Source organism: Colobus angolensis, unplaced genomic scaffold (assembly GCF_000951035.1).
Source record: "Colobus angolensis palliatus isolate OR3802 unplaced genomic scaffold, Cang.pa_1.0 Scaffold66, whole genome shotgun sequence".
Lineage (NCBI taxonomy): Eukaryota > Metazoa > Chordata > Mammalia > Primates > Cercopithecidae > Colobus > Colobus angolensis.
Window position 1 is genome coordinate 2,779,952 of NW_012120265.1, and position 21,178 is coordinate 2,801,129.

At 54.4% G+C, this 21,178-nt stretch overlaps 1 protein-coding gene across 4 annotated transcripts in view; it reads left to right on the forward strand.

Moving 5' to 3' along the window:
• The first annotated feature begins 4,477 nt into the window (after positions 1–4,477).
• KLHL26 (kelch-like family member 26) overlaps positions 4,478–21,178 on the forward strand; it is a 33,613-nt gene continuing 16,912 nt past the window's right edge. The window contains exon 1 of one of the 4 annotated variants that reach the window (XM_011925817.1): positions 4,478–4,644. In XM_011925817.1, coding sequence (XP_011781207.1) covers positions 4,562–4,644 — 83 coding nt within the window. In that variant the 5' untranslated portion in view covers positions 4,478–4,561. Of the gene's footprint in view, positions 4,645–12,150; positions 12,173–21,178 lie in introns of those variants that run through there. The other 3 variants (XM_011925819.1, XM_011925818.1, XM_011925821.1) reach the window with 3 other exon arrangements.

Below are 21,178 nucleotides of genomic sequence, written 5' to 3' on the forward strand. Positions count from 1 at the left end.
GTAAACCTGGGAGGCGGAGCTTGCAGTGAGCTGAGATCCGGCCACTGCACTCCAGCCCCGGCAACAGAGCGAGACTCTGTCTCAAAAAAAAAAGAAAAAAAAGAAAACAGATAAATAAAACATAAAAAAGAAGGCAGCCAGGCAAGGTGGCTCATGACTCTAATTCCAGCACTTTGGGAGGCTGAGGTGGGCAGATCACCTGAGGTTGGGAGTTTGAGACCAGCCTGGCCAACACAATGAAACTCTGTCTCTACTAAAAACACAAAAATCAGCCAGGCCTGGTGGTGGGCAACTGTAATTCCAGCGACTTGGGAGGGTGAGGCAGGAGAATCACTTGAACCCAGGAGGTCAAGTTTGCAGTGATACGAGATTGTACTACAGAACTCCAGCCTGGGTGACAGAGTGAGACTCTGTCTCAAAAAAACAAAACAAAACAAAAACAATAAAAATTTAAATAAATAAATCAAACATAAAAAAAGAAGGTGGGGCCAGTGCAGACATGACTTCAAGGAGGTGCAGGAGGCTGCTGGCTGGGGTAACAGAAAGAGATCATGGTGTTTGTCAGCAAGCCCCACTCATGATCCTGAAAGGAGGTGCTGCCTCCATTAAAAATAATTTAGGGCCAGGTGTGGTGGCTCACACCTGTAATCCCAACACCTTGGGAGGCTGAGGTGGGCGGATCACCTGAGGTCAGGAATCCAAGACCAGCCTGGCCAATATAGTGAAACCTCGTCTCTACTAAAAATACAAAAATTAGCCAGGCGTGGTAGTGCATGCCTGTAATCCCAGCTACTTGGGAGGCTGAGGCAGGAGAATTGCTTGAACCTGGGAGGCGGAGGTTGTGGTGAGCCAAGATTGTGCCACTGCACTCCAGCCTGGTGCCAGAGCAAGACTCCGTCTCAAAAAAACAGAGTTTGTTAGGAGAAAAATCAAACAGGCCTGAGGACAGGGAGTTGGTGTCGGGGGACCTTGAGCTTGCCCCAGGACCACTCCGTGGTGACTGCCCGACGGGGTAGACACTGTCCCCAGCCTAAAACCACAGGAACTTGAAACCTTCCCCCAAGGCTTCACTTTCCTCCTCCATAACACCTGGGGATTATAAGGGAGGCCTCCAAGCTCTGACCTGGGAGTGTGAGTCCTGCAGCTGGTCTGGAGTGGGAGAGCAGGTGGCGTGGCCCCTGCCTCCAGGAGAGCCATGCCAGCTGTGGGCCAGATGGTGGCCAGGCCTGTGGACGCTGCCTGCTGTGTTCCTGCCTGCCGGCTCTGCCAGACCACAGGTCAGCATTATTGGATGAGGCGTGTGCCGTCACCGGCGTAGGCCCTCCAGGTCCCCCACTTGTGTCTGCTGCATCCCAGTGATAGTGGCCACTAGGGCTCAGGCCAACAACTGTGGCAGAGGTTACTAGCCTCACTCTGCCTTGCTTGACATCCCATCTGTTCCATCTCTTTTTGGTCCCACATGCAAAGTGCATCTCAGCTAGGACTACCTCCCACCCCTCCATGTCCACCACCCTGGGATGAGCCCTACCATTTTTCCCTGGATTATATGCCTCCTAACTCATGTCCCAAATTCAAGATATTGTCCCCCAATTGTCAGACACTGTTAAACAGTCAGACACTGTAACGCTGTTAAATTGACACCATTAAAACCAGTGTCAGCTGGGTGCAGTGGTTCACTCTATAATCCTGACACTTTGGGAGGCCAAGGCGGGCAGATCACTTGAGGTCAGGAGTTCGAGATCAGCCTGGCCAACATGGTGAAACCCCGTCTCTATTAAAACTACAAAAATTAGCTGGGCATAGTGGCGTATGCCTGTAGTCCCAGCTACTTGGGAGGCTGAGGCAGGAGAATCACTTGAACCTTGGAGGCAGAGGATGCAGTGAGCCGAGATTGTGCCACAGCACTCCAGCCTAGGCGACAAAGTGAGACTCCGACTCAAAAAAAAAAAAAAAAAAAATTAGCCAGGCGTGGTGGTGCATGCCTGTAGTCCCAGCTACTCGGGAGGATGAGGCAGGAGAATGGCTTGAACCTGGGAGGTGGAGGTTGCAGTGAGCCAAGATCGCATCACTGCACTCCAGGGTGGGCCACAGAGTGAGCCTCCCTCTCAAAAACAAAACAAAAACCCAGTGTCAATTACATTGCCACTGCTTACAAGCCCCCTGTCCCTTCTCATTTCATGCAGAGGACCCCAAAAATGATCCCCAAAGCCCTCTGTGACCTGAAGCACCTCGTGTTGCCTCCCACCCGTTCTCCTCCCCCCTCCTCTCCCTCTTCCTAATTTTTCTTTGCCAGGCCACTCTCTAGGCACGCCCCAGGGACATTGCACTGGCTGCCCTGTGCTATGTGATCTTGGAGGACAGATCACACAGTGTGTCTAAAGTGCAGTGAGTCTACAGTACACTATGTGTGTGCACACAGCCAGAAGCCCAGAGAACCTCTTCTTTCTTATCTTCAGCTGTGTGTCTGTGTGTCTGACATATGGGTCAAATCTGGATGTTTATGAAGTGTGCGTGCATATGGACACCATTGACTTCAGATGTTATTTGTGGCAGGTGTGTCAGCTGTAGGTCGCTGCTGAGTGAGGTTTGATGCCTGCGTGTGGTTCGTCTGGAACAAAGACTCCTGCGGTGGTGCTGACTTGGGGCAGGCAAGGGTGTGTGTGTGTGCAGAGCTTGCCGGAACGTGAGCTGCTCTTGCACGCGTGCATTCAACATTTGCGGAGTGCTTACTGTGTATTGGAGATGCCAGGAGTTCCCTTCAGCACTTGGTATCTGTCAACTTGCACAGGGTCATCTGAGAGCATTTTGTGTAACAATTAGGCACCTACTGTTGTATCAGGCCCTCTGTTGGAGATGCTGGTTGAGTATGGTCCAGCTGCAAGAGTCCACCCAAGCAGGCCCCTTCCTTCCTTCTGTGGGGTCTCCAGCCCCATAGCCACCACCTTCCAGCACTGACTGGAGAGAGGGCTTTGAGCTCCTTCTGGATCCCTGCTCTCTGCCTGAGACTGCACAAGTCAGAGTTTTCTGACTTGGAGGTTAAAAGAATAAATGAGCTCCAAGCTACAGAGGGGATCCTGGGAACTTGGACCCTACCAGAGTTGAGGGGGTGAGGGGTGCCCCCAAGAGCTCTAGATACTTTAGCACACCTGTAGATGCAGGACTTTGAGCCCTGGCTGAGGGTCAGTGTGTTGGGAGGGCTGGTGCTTGGGGATCTGAGGGTGTAGGGTCCGGTGGAATGGACTTTAGGGGTGTAAGGTTTGAAGGATCTGTGGGCAGGAATTTTGGGGAGTGGGAATTGAGATTTGAGTAGAGGATGGGAGATAATTGGATGTGGAGGGTTTTAGAGCATGAGAAGTCAGAATGTATGAAGCAGGAGGCTTGGGAACCTAAGGGCAGATGATCGGGGTCTGAGGGTGGAGGCTCTGAAGAGAGTATGTCAGGGGAGGGTGGGGACCCATGAGGGGCTGGAAGTCTGAGGCCTGGGCATGGGTGAGTTTCGCCCCTGAAAGAGGCCTGGGAAGGAGGTAAGACTGGAGTCGGGTGTGTAGGGTGGGGAGAGGGAGGGTGTGGTTCTCAGAGCTCAGAGACCCATTTCTCCATGCTCCATCTCACGCTCCCGCCCACCTTACCCATAGCTCTTCTCTGTGGCTCTCGCGCCTCAAAGTATAACCACGCCCAGTCAACGCCCCGGGCACGCCTGACTGCGCCCCAGGTCACTCACAGACACTCCTTAACACCTGCATGTGCCCCGCCCCTCCTCAGATCCGCCGCTCACTTAGCCCGGCCCCACCCTCCATCAGATTAGGCTCCGCCCCCCAGGCCCCGCCAATCCCTCGCCCCCTCCACGCACACACTTCCCCGCCCTCTTTCCAACCAGACCTCAACACTGGCCCAGGCCCCGCCCTTCCGCAGACCAGGCCCTCTCTTCGCTTGACCACACCCATCCTCACATTCCTCCCCTCTCCTGCCCAGACCCGTCCCATCCTCAGACCCATCTTCCCCTATCTACCTCCCCCACCACGCCCCCACCGCATTCCTAACCTCCACCTTGTCCCTTCTCAGACCTGGCCCCGCCCTTCATCCTGCGCCCCGCCTCCTCCGCAAGCCGGACCCTTGTCCCTCCTCCTCTTGCCCTGGGCCTGCCCCTTCTTCAGACCCCGCCCCGCTCCTCAGCCCAGGGACCAACCCCATCCCGCACCTACTTGTCCTGGCTCCGCCCCGGCCCCACCTATCCACAGACAGCACGCCCTCTCAGCCCAGAACGGCCTATATTTCAGATTTGGTTCCGCCCCTCACGCCAGGGCCCCGCCCCAATCCCGCACCCCAGCCCAGGCCCCGCCCTTGACCCGCCTCTCTGCATAGCAGGCCCCTCCCTTTATCCCAGGCCCGCCCCGGCGCTCCGTAGACCACGCCCCTCCGGTTCCGGGCCCGCCCCAATCCTTGGTTTCTGGTCCCGGCCCCGCCCCTCCACAGACCTGGCCCCGCCCCGCCCCCCGCGTCTCGGTTTCCCGGGCCTGCGCGCGCGGCTCCCGTCACTCGAACGCGCGACGGCTGGGGAAAGATGGCGGAGTCCGGCGGTAGCAGCGGCGGTGCTGGTGGCGGAGGCGCTTTCGGCGCGGGTCCCGGTCCCGAGCGCCCGAACAGGTGAGACCCGGCCCGCAGGATAGACCTGCACCTGTCTTGGAGCCCGGGGCACCTGTGGGCAGTCTTGGGCATCCTGAGGGGTTGAGGGGAGGCCTGGCACGACTCGAGGGTCTTTCGCTGAGAATTTGGACTTCACGGGGCCGTGGGGTACTGGAGGAGCCGAGGGCTACTGAGGGGATAGCTGTAGCGGGGCTGGCTCGAGGCGTCTGCAGGCGACCCTAGGGGCCTGAGAATCCTGGGGGTCTGAAGGGAAACCGAGGGGCTCCTGACTGTGATGGGCCGTGGGGCAACTGGGGATGCCAAAGGGCCTGGGCAGCAGAGAGGGCCTGAGCCGGGGCCATGGCCAGTCTGAGGGTGGTGAGGTGTCTTGGGGGCTCTGAGGAAGGGGCTAAGGCCCAAGGCTTCCTGGGAGGTGCCGAAGGGCCCCGAGGTGGACAAAGGTGGTCCTGAGAGCGTGCTGAGGGGCCCTGGGAGGAGTGGAGACTGTGGGAGGCTCTCGGTGGGCGACTCAGGTGAACCTGGGAGCCTGAGATGGGGAAGCTGAAAGGGCCTGGGGTTGCCAGGGCCCCTGAGGGGCTGGGGTGGGTCTAGGGAACCTGAGGTGGATGAGAGAACTCCAGGGGTTTATAAAGAACGTAGAGAGGGTTCTTTTCTGGTGCTCCTTCCTTCCAGCCCCATGGGGTCCAAATCCACATCCCCAACAGGCTAAAGGACTTATAGAAAGGTCTTGCCCTCAGACAAAGGGACAGAATTCACCCCTTTTGTCAGAGGGAGGCCCTCTTTCCCCATGGCCCAGTCCTGACATGGATTGCTTGAACCTCAAGGTTTGTATGACAATTAGTTACCATCAGTAACTAATGATATGTGCGTGCATGCATTGTATTGGATTGCCGAAGGGAAGGAACACCTGCCTTAGGGAGTGTGATCTCCTGCTCTTTTCCTATTGGGCAAAGCCAGACCCTCCCACCCCAGCTCCTCCTCTAGCCTGCCACCTGGGTCAGGCCAAGGAGGAAATTCAGACTTTTTATTGTTGGTGAGCTTCCAGGAGCCAATAATTTCAGTCAACATGATAAATGATGAAGTTATTGATACTTAATGTGCTGTGGAGTTTTGGACCTCTGGGCTGGTGCTGGAGGGAATGGCCTGATGACCTGGCTGTGTGATTTGGTACTGAATGGAACATGCATGGGATGGGTGAGGAAGGGAGGAGGGATGGCTGGGCCAGGGCACAGAGGAGGCAAAGGCCCTGCCTGTTCCTGAGGATGCTGAGTGGCACGTTGAGACTTAGGTCTGTGGGCATTGAGTCTGGTCTGCCAGACGGGCCGTGGGGAATCCAGGAGGTTTGCGTCCAGAGGGGTGACCAGCCTTCTGGGGTATGTGTGGGGCAAGATTGTCCTGCAGTAGGGAGCCAGGAGACATCAGAGGATTTTCAGAGATATTCAGGGAGTGGTCAGGGCTTGAAAATTGGATATGAGTTGGCAAGTAAGGGACAGGGAAGAGGGACAGTGAACCCCAGGTCCCTGTCTTGGGCACTGTAGTGGGATAACCTGGGGCAAGGGCTTTTTTTTCTTTTTTGTGAAACCTGGTCTCGCTCTGTCACCCAGGCATATAGGTTGGAGTGCAGTGACACGATCAAGGCTCACTGCAGCCTGAAACTCCTGGACTCAGGTGATCCTCCCACCTTAGCCTCTGGAGTAGCTGGGACTACAGGTGTGCACCACCACACTTGGCTAATTGTTACATTTTTTGTAAAGACCAGGTCTTGCTCTGTTGCCCAGGCTGGTCTCAAACTCCTGGGCTCAAGCAATCTTCTTGCCTTACCCCTCACTAAGTGCTGAGGTTACAGATGTGAGCCACTATGCTGGGCATGGCTTTTTTATAAACAGCTTTATCGAGATATAATTAATTGCATGGCATACAATTCATTCATTTTGTTTTTATTTATTTATTGAGACAGAATCTTGCTCTGTCGCCCAGGCTGGAGTGCAGTGACACGATCTCGGCTCACTGCAACCTCTGCCTTCCAGGTTCAAGGGATTCTCCTGCCTCAGCCTCCTGAGTAGCTGGGACTACAGGTGTGTGCCACCACACCCAGCTAATTTTTTTGTTTGTTTGTTTGTTTGTTTTTTGAGTCCGGAGTCTCGCTCTGTCGCCCAGGCTGGAGTGCAGTTGCGCAATCTCGGCTCACTGCAAGCTCTGCCTCCCGGGTTCACACCATTCTCCTGCCCCAGCCTCCCTAGTAGCTGGGACTAGAGGCGCCTGCCACCAAGCTCGGCTAATTTTTTTTTTTTTTTAATATTTTTAATAGAGACGGGGTTTCACCGTGTTAGCCAGGATGGTCTCGATCTCCTGACCTTGTGATCCGCCTGCCTCGGCCTCCCAAAGGGCTGGGATTATAGGTGTGAGCCACTGCGTCTGACCATTTTTGTATTTTTTATGTAGAGACAGGGTTTCACTGTTGGCCAGGCTGGTCTGAACTCCTGACCTCAGGTGATCCGCCCGCCTCAGCCTCCCAAAGCGCTGGCGTGAACTACTGTGCCCAGCTAATTCATTCGTTTTAATTTATCAGTTCATTAAGGTTTTTGTTTTTTTTTTTTTTTGAGACAGTGTTATTCTGTTGCCCAGACTGGAGTGCAGTGGTGTGATATTGGCTCACTGCAACCTCCGCTTCCTGGGTTCAAGCAATTCTTCTGCCTCAGCCTCCTAAGTAGCTGAGACCACAGGTGCACACTACCATGCCCAGCTAATTTTTGTATTTTTAGTAGAAATGGGGTTTTGCCGTGTTGGCCAGGCTGATCTTGAACTCCTGACCTCAAGTGATCTTCCTGCTTCAGCCTCCCACTGTGCTCAACCCAGATCATTAAGTTTCAGTACATTTACTGAGTTGTGCATCCTCCACTACAATCCAGTTTTTTGGAATGCTTCCATCAACCCAAAGAGTTCCCCCAACCTCGTTTGCAATTAACCCTGCTCCCCCAACATCTAGCCCTGGGGACATCCTGATCTGCTTTCACTCTCTGTAGCTTTGTCTTTTCTAGAAATTTCATAAGAATGGGATCAGACATGTGGCCTTTGCATCTGGTTTCTTTCCTTAACATAATGTTTTTGAAGTTCATCTGTGTTGTTGTATCAGAAGTTTGTTCTTTTTCACTGTGGAGTGAAAATAAACAAACTGTGTCCATCCAGACGAGATTGTATGGATGGACACAGTTTGTTTATCCATTAACTGGTTGATGGACTGTTGGGTTATTTCCATTTTGACAACTGCAAATAAAGTTGCTATGAACATCTGGGTATGTGTCTCTGTGTGGACATATGCTTTCATCCTCTTGGGTAAATACTTAAGAGTGGAATGACTAGCTCATATGGTAGATGTGTGTAAATTTTTTTTCTGTGACAGGGTCTCACTCTGTTGCCCAGGCTGGAGTGAAGTGGTGCAATCACAGCTCACTGCAGCCTCGACTTCCTTGGGCTCAGGTGATCCTCCCACCTCAGCCTTCTAAGTAGCTGGTAGGTACCATAGGTGTATGCCACCACACCCAGCTATTTTTTCTGTGCTTTTGTTGAGACAAAGTCTTGCCATGTTGCCCAGGCTGGTCTTGAATTCCTGGGCTCAAACGATCTTCCCACCTTGGCCTCCCAAAGTGCTGGGATTACAGGTGTGAGCCACCACGCCTGACTATGTTTCTCTCTCTCTCTCTCTCTCTATATATATATATATTTTTTTTTTTTTTTGAGATGGAGTCTCTTTGTCCAGGCTGGAGTGCAGTGGCGTGATCTTGGATCACTGCAACCTCTGCCTTCTGGGTTCAAGCTATTCTCCTGCTTCAGCCTCCTGAGTAGCTGGGATTGTAGGTATGTGCCACCACACCCAGCTAACTTTTGTATTTTTAGTAGAGACGGACTTTCGCCGTGTTGGCCAGACTGGTCTCGAACTCCTGACCTCAGGTTATCCGCCCGCTTTGGCCTCCCAAAGTGCTGGGATTACAGGTGTGAGCCACCGAGCCCGGCCATGTTTTAATTTTTAAGAAACTGCCAAACTCGTTCCCAAAGTGGCTATACCATTTTGCATCCCCACCAGCAATGTTCAAGAGTTCCAGCTCCTCATCCTCACTAACACCTGGTATGGCTGGTCCTTAGTTTTAGCCATTCTTAAGGTGTATGCTGGTGTCTTCATTTGGTGTTTTTATTTATTTATTTATTTGTGAGATGAAGTCTTACTCTGTCGCCCAGGCTGGAGTGCGATGGTGCGATCCCAGTTCACTGCACCCTGGAACTCCTGGGTTCACACAGTCTTCTGGCCTCAGCCTCCGGAATAAGTGGGATTACGAGCATGCACACCACTGTTCCCAGTCTTATTTTGGTTTTAAGTTGCATTTCTGTAATAACTAATGATGTTGGACAGTTTTTCATGAGCTTCTTAGCTATTCGTATCTTTGGTAAAGTGTCTTTTCAAATCTTTGGCTCATTTTTAAGTTGTGTTGCCGTTTTTTTTTTTTTTTTTTTGACCGAGTCTCGCTTTGTCACCCAGGCTGGAGTGCAGTGGTACGATCCCAGCTGATTGTAACCTCCACCTCTCGAGTTCAAGCAATTCTCATGTCTCAACCTCCCGAGTAGCTGGGATTACAGGTGCATGCCACCACACCTGGCTAATTTTTGTGGTTTTAGTAGAGATAGGGTTTCTCCATGTTGGTCAGGCTGGTCTCGATCTCTTGACCTCGTGATCCGCCCGCCTCGGCCTCCCAAAGTGCTGGGATTATGGCGTGAGCCACTGCGCCTGGCCCTCTTTCTTAAAAGACATCTTTGTCATTGTCCCCTTTCCTCCATCCTAGTGAAAAATCACTGTTTGGAGCCACTGATAGGGGTATCTCATGCCTTAGGTGCCAGTGTGGGGAGAACCCCTAATGTGGCGAGATGGAGCATGCAGAAAATGGATCATATTTTGAGGGAGATTGGTACAAGACATTCTCCCCAAAGTCGTTTTGAGACATTGAGTCTTTGTAGCGTTGTTCGTCTGTTCCTTCATTTATTGCAAATAGGACAGCCAGGCCTAGTGCACGACCCACCTCCTTTTCTCAACTTGCCCACGCCTCCTTCCTCTTCATCCTTCCACTCTCCAAGGTTCTGGCTCCTCAGAGCCACCTGCCTGACCGTGCAAGCTCAAGTAGTCCCCAGGACACTTTTTCTAGTCACCTAGTTGTGTGTGTGTGTGTGTGTGTGTGTGTGTGTGTTTTTGAGATGGAATTTCGCTTTTGTTGCCCAGGCTGGAGTGCAGTGGCATGATCACTGCAATCTCCACCTCCCGGGCTCAAGCAACTGATTATCCTACCTCAGCCTCCCAAGTGACTGGGATTATAGGCACCTGCCACCAAGCCCGGCTAATTTTGTATTTTTAGTAGAGATGGGGTTTCTCTATGTTGGCCAAGCTGGTCTGGAACTCTTGACCTCAGGTAATCCGCCTACCTGGGCCTCTGAAAGTGCTGGGATTACAGGCGTGAGCCACCGCGCCCAGCTTGTTGTGGTTTTTTGTTTGTTTGGATGGTTTGGTTTGAGGCAGAGTCTCACTCTGTCGCCCGTGCTGGCATGCAGTGTCATAGCTCCCTGCAGCCTTCTGACCTCCTGGGCTTAAGCAATCCGCCTGCTTCAACCTCCCGAGTAGCTGGGACTACAGGCATCTACTATCACTTCTGACTAATTTTTTTTTTTTTTTTAATTGAGATGGAGTCTCGCTCTGTCACCCAGGCTGGAGTGCAGTGGCCAGATCTCAGCTCACTGCAAGCTCCGCCTCCCGGGTTCCCGCCATTCTCCTGCCTCAGCCTCCCGAGTAGCTGGGACTACAGGCGCCCGCCACCTTGCCCGGCTAGTTTTTTGTATTTTTTAGTAGAGACGGGGTTTCACCGGGTTAGCCAGGATGGTCTCGATCTCCTGACCTCGTGATCCGCCCGTCTCGGCCTCCCAAAGTGCTGGGATTACAGGCTTGAGCCACCGCGCCCGGCCCTGACTAATTTTTAAAAATTGTTTTGGGCTGTGTGCGGTGGCTCACACCTGTAATCCCCGGACTTCGGGAGGCCGAGGTGGGTGGATCACTTGAAGTCAGGAGTTTGAGGCCAACTTGGTGAAACCCCTTGTCTACTAAAAATACAAAAAGTAGCCAGGATTGGTGGCACGTGCCTGTAATCCCAGCTACTCGGGAGGCTGAGGCAAGATAATCGCTTGAACCTGGGAGGCAGAGGTTGCAGTGAACTGAGATTGCTCTACTGCACTCCCACCTGTGCGAGAGAACCAGCCTCTGTCTCAAAAAAAATATATATTATTTTATAGAGACAGGATCTCATTTTTTTTTTTTTTTTTGAGACGGAGTTTTGCTCTTGTTGTCCAGGCTATAGTGCGATGGCATGATCTCAGCTCACCGAAACCTCCCCCTCCCAGGTTCAAGCAATTCTCCTGCCTCAGCCTCCCGAGTAGCTGGGATTACAGGCATGTGCCACCATGCCTGGCTAATTTTTTGTTTTTAGTAGAGACACGGTTTCTCCATGTTGGTCAGGCTGGTCTCAACTCCCAGCCTCAGGTGATCCGCCCACCTTGGCCTCCCAAAGTGCTGGAATTACAGGCGTGAGCCACTGTGCCCAGCCGAGACGGGGTCTCATTATGTTGCCCCGGCTGGTCTTGAACTCCTGGGCTCAAGTGATCTTCCTGCAATAGCCTCCCAAAGTGCTGGGATTACAGGCGTGAACCACTGTGCCCAACCTGTATTTTTGTTTTTTGTTTTTGAGGTAAAATATATATAACAAAATTCACCCACTTTAAGTGAACAATTCAGTGGCATTTAGTACATTCACAGAATTGTGCAACCATCACTGCTGTCCAGTTCCAAAACATCTTTGTCCCCCGCAAAAGGTGACCCCATCTTTGTTAGCGCTGACCCCGTATTCTCCATTGCCCAGCCCGTGGCAATCACCAATCTGCAGTCTGTCTCTATCTGTTTTCAAGTTTTATAAATAGAATCATATACTATGTGGCCTTTTGAGTCTGGCTTCTTTCACTCAGCATGATGCTTTGGGGGTCATGCATGTTGTAGCCTAAATCAGCACTTCATTCCTTTTTATGGCTGAGTAATATTCCACTGTGTGGACGCACCACATATTTATCCATTCATCTGTTGATGGACACTTAGATTGGTTCCACCTTTTGGCTATTATGAATCATGCTGCCATGAACATGAGTGTACACATTTTTGTCTAAACACTCATGTTCAGTCCTTTGGGATACACATCTAGGAGCGGAATTGCTGGGGCGCATGCTTGTTGTATATTCTTGACCATGCTGGTCACCACCTAACATTATTTGTTGTGTTCCTCTGCAAGTGCCTTGAGGTTGGAGAGCCTGTCTCTCTTGTGCCCTCTTGTGTGCCTGGAACATGAATGACACAGGAGGAAGTGTCCCAGAGACGTGGGCCAAGAGAGAGGGAGGAAGGGAGGGATGGGGGTGTGCAAAAAATTCTTGCTCTCCGAGGCTTGCAGTCTGGCAGGTGGGAATTCCCTTCTATGGTATGAGGTCGATCTTTGGCCTTTCCAGGGAGGCTTGTGGGGCTGCTGGGGGGCACTAGGGGCTGGTCTTAGTCTCTGTGACTGCCTTTCTAGCCTGCCAGGCAACGCCCGCATCTGCCTTTTTGTCCCACGAAGGTTTTGTCTTTTGGCCAGGGGCGGGGGCAGTTCCTGTCTTCCCCTTGGCCCTTCCAGCGGTACCACAACTCAAGAAAGTGTCCCCAGGAGGGACTGCGCTCCCCCACCCCCCACCGCCCCCAACGTTATATAACTTGTTTGTTCCAACTTCTGTCTTCTGCAACCAAGGGGGAGAAAAGAAAGAGAAAAGCTTATTCTCCTTCCTTCCTATCTCGAGGGATCAACAAAAAACCCGTTGCCTAGTAGAGATGGTCGTTAATGACTGAGCCGAACCTCAGGGATGGACAGAGTGGGGCTGCCCTGGCTGGGGTGCGCGGAGAGGAGGTGGGGTCCTTGCTGCAGGCACAAAGGACACTTGTTCACCAGCTGGCCTCCTCCCAGCTTGGGCCGTGGGGTCTAGACTCGTTGGAGGGAAAGGAGGCCTGGGCCACTTGCGGTGTTGCAAGGGGAGGCAAACCCTCTGGGGAGTTGCACCTCCCCAGTTATAATTCCGTCACTGTGAGGTACCTGGCCGCCAGAGTTTTAGAGGAACCTTCTGGCCTCGCAGCCTCTCCGACAGGGACCTTTGGCATCCACGCTTTTTGGCCTACACTCCCTGGAGATGCCTGGGTAGGGCCCGGGCTCGCTGAGTCATGCTGTTCCTGGGGGTGAGGTTGGGGGGATCTGGGTGAGGGATGTGCAGGCTTCAGGCGTTTGCATAAGAAGTGGTGGCTAGACTGGGCGGGGTGGCTCACGCTTGTAATTCCAGCATTTTGGGAGCCTGAGGCAGGCGGATTACAAGGTCAGGAGTTTGAGACCAGCCTGGCCAACATAGTGAAACCCCGTCTCTACTAAAAATACAAAAATTAGTCAGGTGTGGTGGTGGGCATCTTTAATCCCAGCTACTCGGGAGGCTGAGGCAGGAGAATCGCTTGAACCCGGGAGAAGGAGGTTGCAATGAGCTGAGATCGTGCCACTGCACTCCAGCCTGGGCAACAGAGTGAGAGTCCATCTCAAAAAAAAGAAGTGATGGCTGGCTGGGACGTTGTGCCCAGGGGCTTTGCTGCCTGCTGAAAGTGTTTGCATGGAAAGTTGTGGCCGAGACGCTGCGCCCGGTGGGTTCGTCACAGTCAGTCTGGCTCGGTGGCCTTTGCCTGTCGAAGATTTCTCCACAATCTAGATCATCTCTACCAAGCCCAGAGGCCTTGGGAGGGTCCAGCCCCCCCAGCTCCTGCTAGGAATACCTGGGGGAAGAGGTGGCTTTCCAAGGAGGTTCTTGCTGCTTTGGGGAAGTTCTCGTTCCTTTGGCCTCTTGCCCCTTTCTTTTTTATTTTATTTTTTTTGATGTCACTCTGTTGCTCAGGCTGGAGTGCAGTGGCATGTTCTTGGCTCGCTGCAATCTCCGCCTCCTGGGTTCAAGTGATTCTCCTGCCTCAGCCTCCCAAGTAGCTGGTACTACAGGCGCCCGCCACCACGCCTGGCTAGTTTGTATTTTTAGGAGAGATGGAGTTTCATCATGTTGGCCAGGCTGGTCTTGAACTCCTGACCTCAGGTGATCCACCTGCCTTGGCCTCCCAAAATGCTGGGATTACAGGCATGAGCCAGCGCGCCCGACCTCATGCCCCTGTTAGGAGGAGGATTTTGACCCTTCCAAGACGTGGACTCAAGTCCTTCTCCTGGAAAATGTGGTCAGATATCACGGCATGAGGTGTCTTATCACACGCATGGGTGACTGTGGGTCCCTCTTTGTGGGGTGTGGCTGTGACAGATTCCTCATCTGGGAAATGGGGCTCTAGGCCCACCAGGTGGGGGGTGTCTGGGAGGAAATGAGTGGGGAGAGGCTGCATGTGCCTCATCAGTGTTACTGTGGTGGTGCTGACATTGCCCATGATGGGGATATTGCCATCCTGCTTGCCATGCCCGCATGGGCCTTGAGGGGATCATCAGTGCCAGCAAGGCTTGATGTGGCGTGCATGTGTCAGGCAAGGAAAGGAGAGGGTCAGCTTGAGCTTTTGGGAAGACAGTAGTGCCATGATTTGGTGGCCATGAGAGGAACAGCAGCAGGGGCAGCGGGAGAGTAGAGCACATCCAGCGTGAGCTGGAGAGGGCAGGTCAGGCCAGGAGCAGGCCTGGGAGCAGGAGCTCAGGGGGGGAGGGGGCGGGAGCGTCTCAGCAGGGATGGGGGCAGGTGGAACTGGGCCAGCTCAAGAGGGGCACTGACCTGCAGGCCAGGCCACATCCAGGCCACTCAATCTGCCCCTCACAGCTGAGCCCCTTCTCTGGGAGGGAGGCCACCCCCTCCTCCCCTCCTTGTTGGCAGGTCCCGAGAGCTCTGGGAGTGGAATTGCTCTGAAAGCACTCACTTCACCCTGAATCGCGCAGTGCGATCGTCACAGCTGGACTGTTTCCACCTGGTAGCTGTGACCTCCAGGACTGCCTCCTTGTCGTGGTCCCTAGTTACTGGGGAAGAAAGGTTTTATTACCCTCCCCCACAATCGCACCATCTCCAGGGAGCCCATGCGAATGTCATCCCACCTCCCCCACAGCGATTACTTTTTATCTCACCCATCTCTCCTCAGACACTGTAAAAGTGAGGCTTTCTCCTCACTCCAGCTCTTTCGTTTCTTCCTCTTTCTGATACTTGCATGTGTGTGTGAGAGAGAGAGAGACCTACCCTTTGGTTTTAGGGGATGTTTTAGATTTGGTGTTGAGAGGCCCTGGAGGAGGAAGAGAGGAGGAGGAGGAAGAGTGGAGGAAGAGAAGGAAGAGATGAGAGGGAGGAGGAGGAAGAGGAGGAGGAGAAAAAGGAGGAGGAGGAAGAGGGAGGAGGAAAAGAGGAGGAAGAGGAAGAGAGGAGGAGAAAGATGGAGAACAGGAGACTGAGGAGGGAGAGAAGAGGATGAGGGGGAAAGACAAAGATAGAAATAATTCAGCGACTTGGGGCCTTGGATCCTGAAAGAAGTGGGTGGGATCTACTGAAGGCATGGGGTGACTGGGCAGCATGTGTCCCGGCATCCCCAGCTCTTTGCTCTGTGGACAGGATTTGTTAGACATCTTTCTCTGCCTTTGTGTGGGTGCCACAGTCTCCTGTGTCCGCCTGTGCCAGGTACTGGACATGCAGGGTCCATGGGACAGATGGGCCCTGCCCGTGGGGCGCATACATGTCAGCAAGAGTTAGAGAACGTCGTGCGGTCATTTCCGGGCTGGCTGGGCCAGGGGGCCAGGGCAGGGTTTGGGTGAGGGGCATATTGGTCAGCCTTCTGTTTTGAAAGGACCCCTCTGTAGGCCGAGTGTGGTGGCTCACGCCTGTATTCCCAGCACATTGGGAGGCCGAGGTGGGTAGATCACTTGAGGTCAGGAGTTAGAGACCAGCCTGGGCAACATAGTGAGACCAAGTCTCTACTAAAAATAGACAAAACTAGCTGAGCGCGGTGGCGGGTGCTTGTAGTCCCAGCTGCTCTAGAGGCTGAGGCACGAGAGCTGATTGAACCCAGGAGCCAAGATTCCACCACTGCACTCCAGCCTGGGCGACAGAGCAAGACTCTGTCTCAGAAAAGAAAGGATCCCTCTGGCAAGAGACAAGGGAGCCTCAGCCAAGGTGGGCCCTGGAGGGATGGAGAGGCGTGCGCAGGCTTGGGGATGCTTGGAGGTTGAGCTTGTGCTGACTGATAGTGGTGGCTGGTTTCTGCCCTCTCCACTGGGCAGGCTGAAGGTCAAGGTTGTCCTTGGTCCTGCGAGGCTGTATTGCCTGCAACAAGCAAGGGACTTGGAGACACCACCTGGCCAGGGATTCGCAGCCCTGCCTGTGTTCCAGAAAAGCCCTTCATGCCTCTCCTTGCTCAGGGTTTGTGCCACCTGGAGCTCCCACAATCCTTGAGGGCTTCAGGTCTTCCCACCAGCAGGTCCCAGTCCTGGGAATGTCCCTCCTCCTGAGAGAAGGCCTCAGTCTGGCTGCAGCTGCCCGGGAGGTCCCCAGGTAGCATCTCTCCTGGGTTCCAACTTCGAGCCACAGCCTGGAGCCAGCCCCTCCTGCCATCTCCTCCCCATCCCAGCTCAGAGCCACTCCTGGCTCTTGCCCTCCTGGGCGTCATCCCCAACTCCAGCCAGCGGGACCCTCCTCAGGCAGGCATCAGACCACCTCACTGCACCGCCAGACACCTGCCAGTGGCTCCCTCACTCTCAGAACAAAATCTGCTTCTTGATGTGACCTGCCAGGCCCCTGAGCTTCCGCAGCCCTGATGGCTCTGCTGGGCTCTGAAGCACGCTCACTGGAATGTCCTGTCCCAGTGATTTGCACGGCTCAAGTGTTGTCTCCTCGGGGCCTGGCCACTGTGTCCGCCGTGGCGCCACTGCTCGCCCTGTCGTCACGGTACATTCTCTGTGCTTGAGGACCCATGTCCCTGTAGAATGTGCATTCCCCAAGGGCAGGGCTTTATCGGTTCTGTTTATAGTAGTGGTCCTGGTGCTGGCACAGCTGCTGGCACAGGGTGGATGCTCTTGAGTACAGCTCCAGTGAGTACCCCACCCCGCACAGTCTTTGACGCATACCGGAGGGGAAGCCTCCTGGTATAGCTCTGCATGCCCAGGCTGGCCGAGGGTCATCCGCCTCTTCCTCTTCGCTTCATTGAACCAGCAGGGTGTGGGCAGAGCAGCAGAAATTCACAGGCGTGTTGTCAGTAAACCAGCCCTGGTACAGAGCCCAGGGCACCGTACCGTTTTCCGTGTGCTGTCTTTAGTGAGTGAGCAAAACCTCAGCCCTGCATGTTAAAGCCAAGGCGGCAAACGACAGCCGCTCACTCCCTGTCCAGCTGTCTGAAGTGGAAGTGGGGGCCAAGCCCACTGGGTTCCTGCTGCCGGCAGCCCCGCCCTCCTCCTCTGGTAGCCGCTCTGCAGCTGTGCGGACCTGCTCTCTTAACACTTGTTAACCCCAGCCTCCAGTCCCTTCCTGCCCCCCACCCCGCCCCTTCCACATGTCTCTCCGGAGAGGGCTGCGCAGAATTCACAGGACTCGTCTCCAACGGCAGCGCCAGCAATTCCCTAGCATTCCTCCTCTGCAGAGCGGATTTTGGTGCATGTCCAGCGTGATTTCAGACCCCTCACTGTGCAGCGGAGCGCCTGATCGCTCTGTATGCACCACCATGGTGCACACTGAAAATATAGTGATCCGGGAGGAAGTAACCGGCACCTTGGGGGAATCACAGACCTTTCCTGCGAGGGCAAGGGCTTCCGGAATTGAACAGGCTGGGCCTGGAGGAGACCTTGAGGGGTGGACCTTCAGGCTTGTAAAGGCCTGGAGGGGGGTCACCCGAGGATTGAGGCCGAAGATGTTTACTGACGCCACAACTGTGAAATTCCACAGGGGTCAAAGACGGACTCGGGCGGGCGGGAGCGGTCTGGGCTGGATATCCGGAGAGTTCTGCTCTCCACGGGATGTTAGAATTTGAGGCAGTCTGCCGAAGGAGGCAGAGCAGAGAGGCATGTGATCACCCAGATCGTCTGTTACTGGAGCTGAGAGTGGGACATTTTCCCGGAGCGGGGTGGAAGGAGTGTCAAGGTGACTGTGAGGTGACAGACACGTAGGGGAGCCCCACAGAGGACCCCCAAGGCACCCTCTCTGTTGCCATCAATCTGAGTCATCCTCTCTCTGAAAAACTTGGAGGACTGAGGTTCGAGTTGGAAGCATGCGTTCTTCTTGGTGAAGTCCGTCCTGTCCCAGGAGGGCTTCTCTAGGTCTCTCCTCTGGCTCCCCCTCCTCGGGTCCTCGTGGCTCTCTGTCATGTGAAACGGGGGGTCAGGAGCACACAAATGTTTACACTCCACGTGAGTCACTTGCACAGATGACGACGGGTGATGTTTTCCTCGCCAAGGCTGATGGCACCGGGCCCCTCTGCCGTTCCAGCCTCAGTCACGCCTCCAGTCTGTTAGCATTTAGAGTTGCTGAACTTTCGCATTGGTCAGGGGCGCGGGCAGCTTGCTGACCTTTTCTGGGAGTCGTGGCGGACGGAGTGGAGCCGTCTGTCTTGTCACAGACAGGCGGGGCTGCGGCTGGGGATGGCCACCGCCCACTCGCCCTCAGAATGGCCCTCAGCGGGGCTTCCTCGTCCCCCAGCCCGGGTAGGAAGCTCGTGTGCACTGTAGGGAGAGGCGGCAGCTGAAAAAGTGTTAAGGCCACAGCGGTTTTTCCAGAGGCTCGTCTGGAATGCGGTGGATGGATCTGAGGCTCCTGACATCCGAGGCCCCTCTTGGTGGGGAGAGCCAGAAACCCAAGACACTGCCATCAGTTAAAGACTCGAAGTTCACATTTTAAAAGTGCAAGGAGACACCCGGTTTTAGGTACGTTGGGGTGCAAGGTCTGAAGCCTGGAATCTGTGGCTCCCTTCTTTCAGCCCTGCCATCCCTCTTGTCTGGGTGCTGCCCACCTGGTAGAAAGGGGACCTCACCTTGCCACTCCTCTAGCCCGCCAACACCACTGGAAAGGTGACCCTTCATCCTGGTGGCTCCAGTAAAAATCCCAGGGAAGGCTCTGATTGGATCAGAAAGGCCAAGTCCCAAGTCCCCATCCCAGGCTGAATCCCTATGATTAGGGGCCCCAGAGCCTCTGTCCAGTCTGCGTCACATCCATATTTTCAGTCCAGCAATGGGGTCTGCCTGATCTTCAACACTGGGGCTGAGAATAGAGAAGAGGAGGTTCCTGAGGAAAACAGGGGGGCCTTATGAGAAGACAAAAATGAAGATATTCATGATCGACCCCCTCTGACACTGAAATTTGTGTTGTCTTTGGAAGGCGCTGGGCTAAGCTGTGGAGTGCCTGCATCTGGCCCGGCTCTGCTGGGGATGAGCAGTGCCATGTGGCAGCCCTGTCCCTTCTGGGGCTCCAACACCTGTCCTGCCAGTGGAGGCAGTGGAGTGGGCTGCCTTGCAGCACGTTGCCACCCTGAGATGCTAGATTTCAGCAGTGCTGGAATTTCGCTGGGTTTCCAAGCGATGCTCTGGGGCTGTGCAGTCATGTACCTACTTGCCTGAACTGTAGAGTGAAGGGATTTGCTCATTCAAGTGGTCCCTGCTCCTGGCCCAACACAGTGGGACCAAGTCGGGGGATGGGCTGTCACAGAAGCAGTCTCCCCTCAGTGGGAAGGAATGGGAAAGGGAAGCCCCAGGCCGAAACCTGCCCACTCGTCAGCCCTGGATGGGCACCCAACTGGGCCATGAGGATGAGGAAGGCCATGGCAGAGAAGGCTCTGGGGTGGAGGCAGCAGAGGGGCTGAGCGCAGAAATGCTGGTGGGCTCAGGAGTGCAGTGGAGAGAGGAGGGTCTGAAGGCAAGAGGGTTGGCCACTCAGCACAGAGCACAGTATGAGCAAAGGCCCAGAAACTGGATGTGCAGAAGAGTCCCACTGCAGGCTTCGCTGTGGATCCCAAAGGATCACATGCACTAGGACTTGGGCCAGGAGGTCACATGGAGAGGAACGAGCAGTGAGCTAAGATAAGAGTTGGGCTCCAGCAGGCCGGGTGCGGTGGCTTGCACCTGTAATCCCAGCACATTGCGAGGCCAAGGTGGGCAGATCACCTGAGACTGAGAGTTTGAGACCAGCCTGGTCAATGTGGTAAAACCTCGTCTCTTAAAAATACAAAAATTGGCCGGGCACGGTGGCTCACGCCTGTAATCCCAGCACTTTGGGAGCCCAAGGTGGACTGATCATGAGGTCAGGAGATCAAGACCATCCTGGCTGACATGGTGAAACCCTGTCTCTACTAAAAATACAAAAAAAAAAATTAGCCGGGCGTGGTGGCGGGCGCCTATAGTCCCAGCTATTCGGGAGGCTGAGGCGGGAGAATGAACCCAGAGGTGGAGCTTGCAGTGGGCAGAGATGGCGCCACTGCACTCCAGCCTGGGTGACAGAGGGAGACTCCATCTCAAAAAAAAACAAAAAAACAAAAATTAGCTGGGCGTGGTGGCAGGTGCCTATAGTCCCAGCTATTCGGGAGGCTGAGGCAGGAGAATCACTTGAACCTGGGAGACGGAGGTTGCGGAGAGCTGAGATTGCACCACTGCACTCCAGCTTGGGTGACAGAGCCAGACTCCGTCTCAGAAAAAAAAAAAAAAAAAAAAAAAAAAAAAAAAAAGAGTTGGGCTCCAGCCCAGTGCTGCCACCCGGGGGCCATCCACCTGCCACCTCACCCATCCACTCACCTTCAAACCCCACCTCCCTTGCCAGCAGCAAGCTCTCTGCCTCCACGGCACCCCTCCCATCCTGGCTGGCACCTGGACCACAGTGTTGGGGTGTCCCCATCAGAACAGCCCCCACGAACCAAGGGAGCGCCCACTTTGCGCAAGGCCATCAGCTGGGGTGGTGCAGTTCTGGTTCCTGGCTCTGTTGTTAGCAGGCAGCCTAGAAAAGGGGCACGGCTATCATCCCATTTTACAGATGGGGAAGTTGAGGCACAGAGAGGTTCAGGGGCTCATCCAAGGCCACACAGTAAACAAGAGGCAGAGGGACACTAGATGTGGCCAGCAGAGACCTTCCTTGGCCAGCACACAGGTGCTTTTTGGCCTTTTCATGGTCCCAAGTGGGTGGGCCCTATGATCATGACCATGATGCAGATGGGGAGACTGAGGCTTAGGGGCTGAGACTGCTCACCAAGGCTCTGCCTGAGCCTGGAGGATGGTTGTGGAGCAGGAAGAACAAGACGGGCTCTTCAGGGCCGGCCTAGTGCAAAGACGTGGATTTATCTGTCCATCCATCCACCCACCCTTCATCCACCATTCATCTGTCTGCCACCCACTCACTCCTTACCCACCTGTTCACTCCTGTGTCCACCAGTTCACCCACCCACCTGACCATCCATACCTCCACCTGCCCATCCACCCATCCA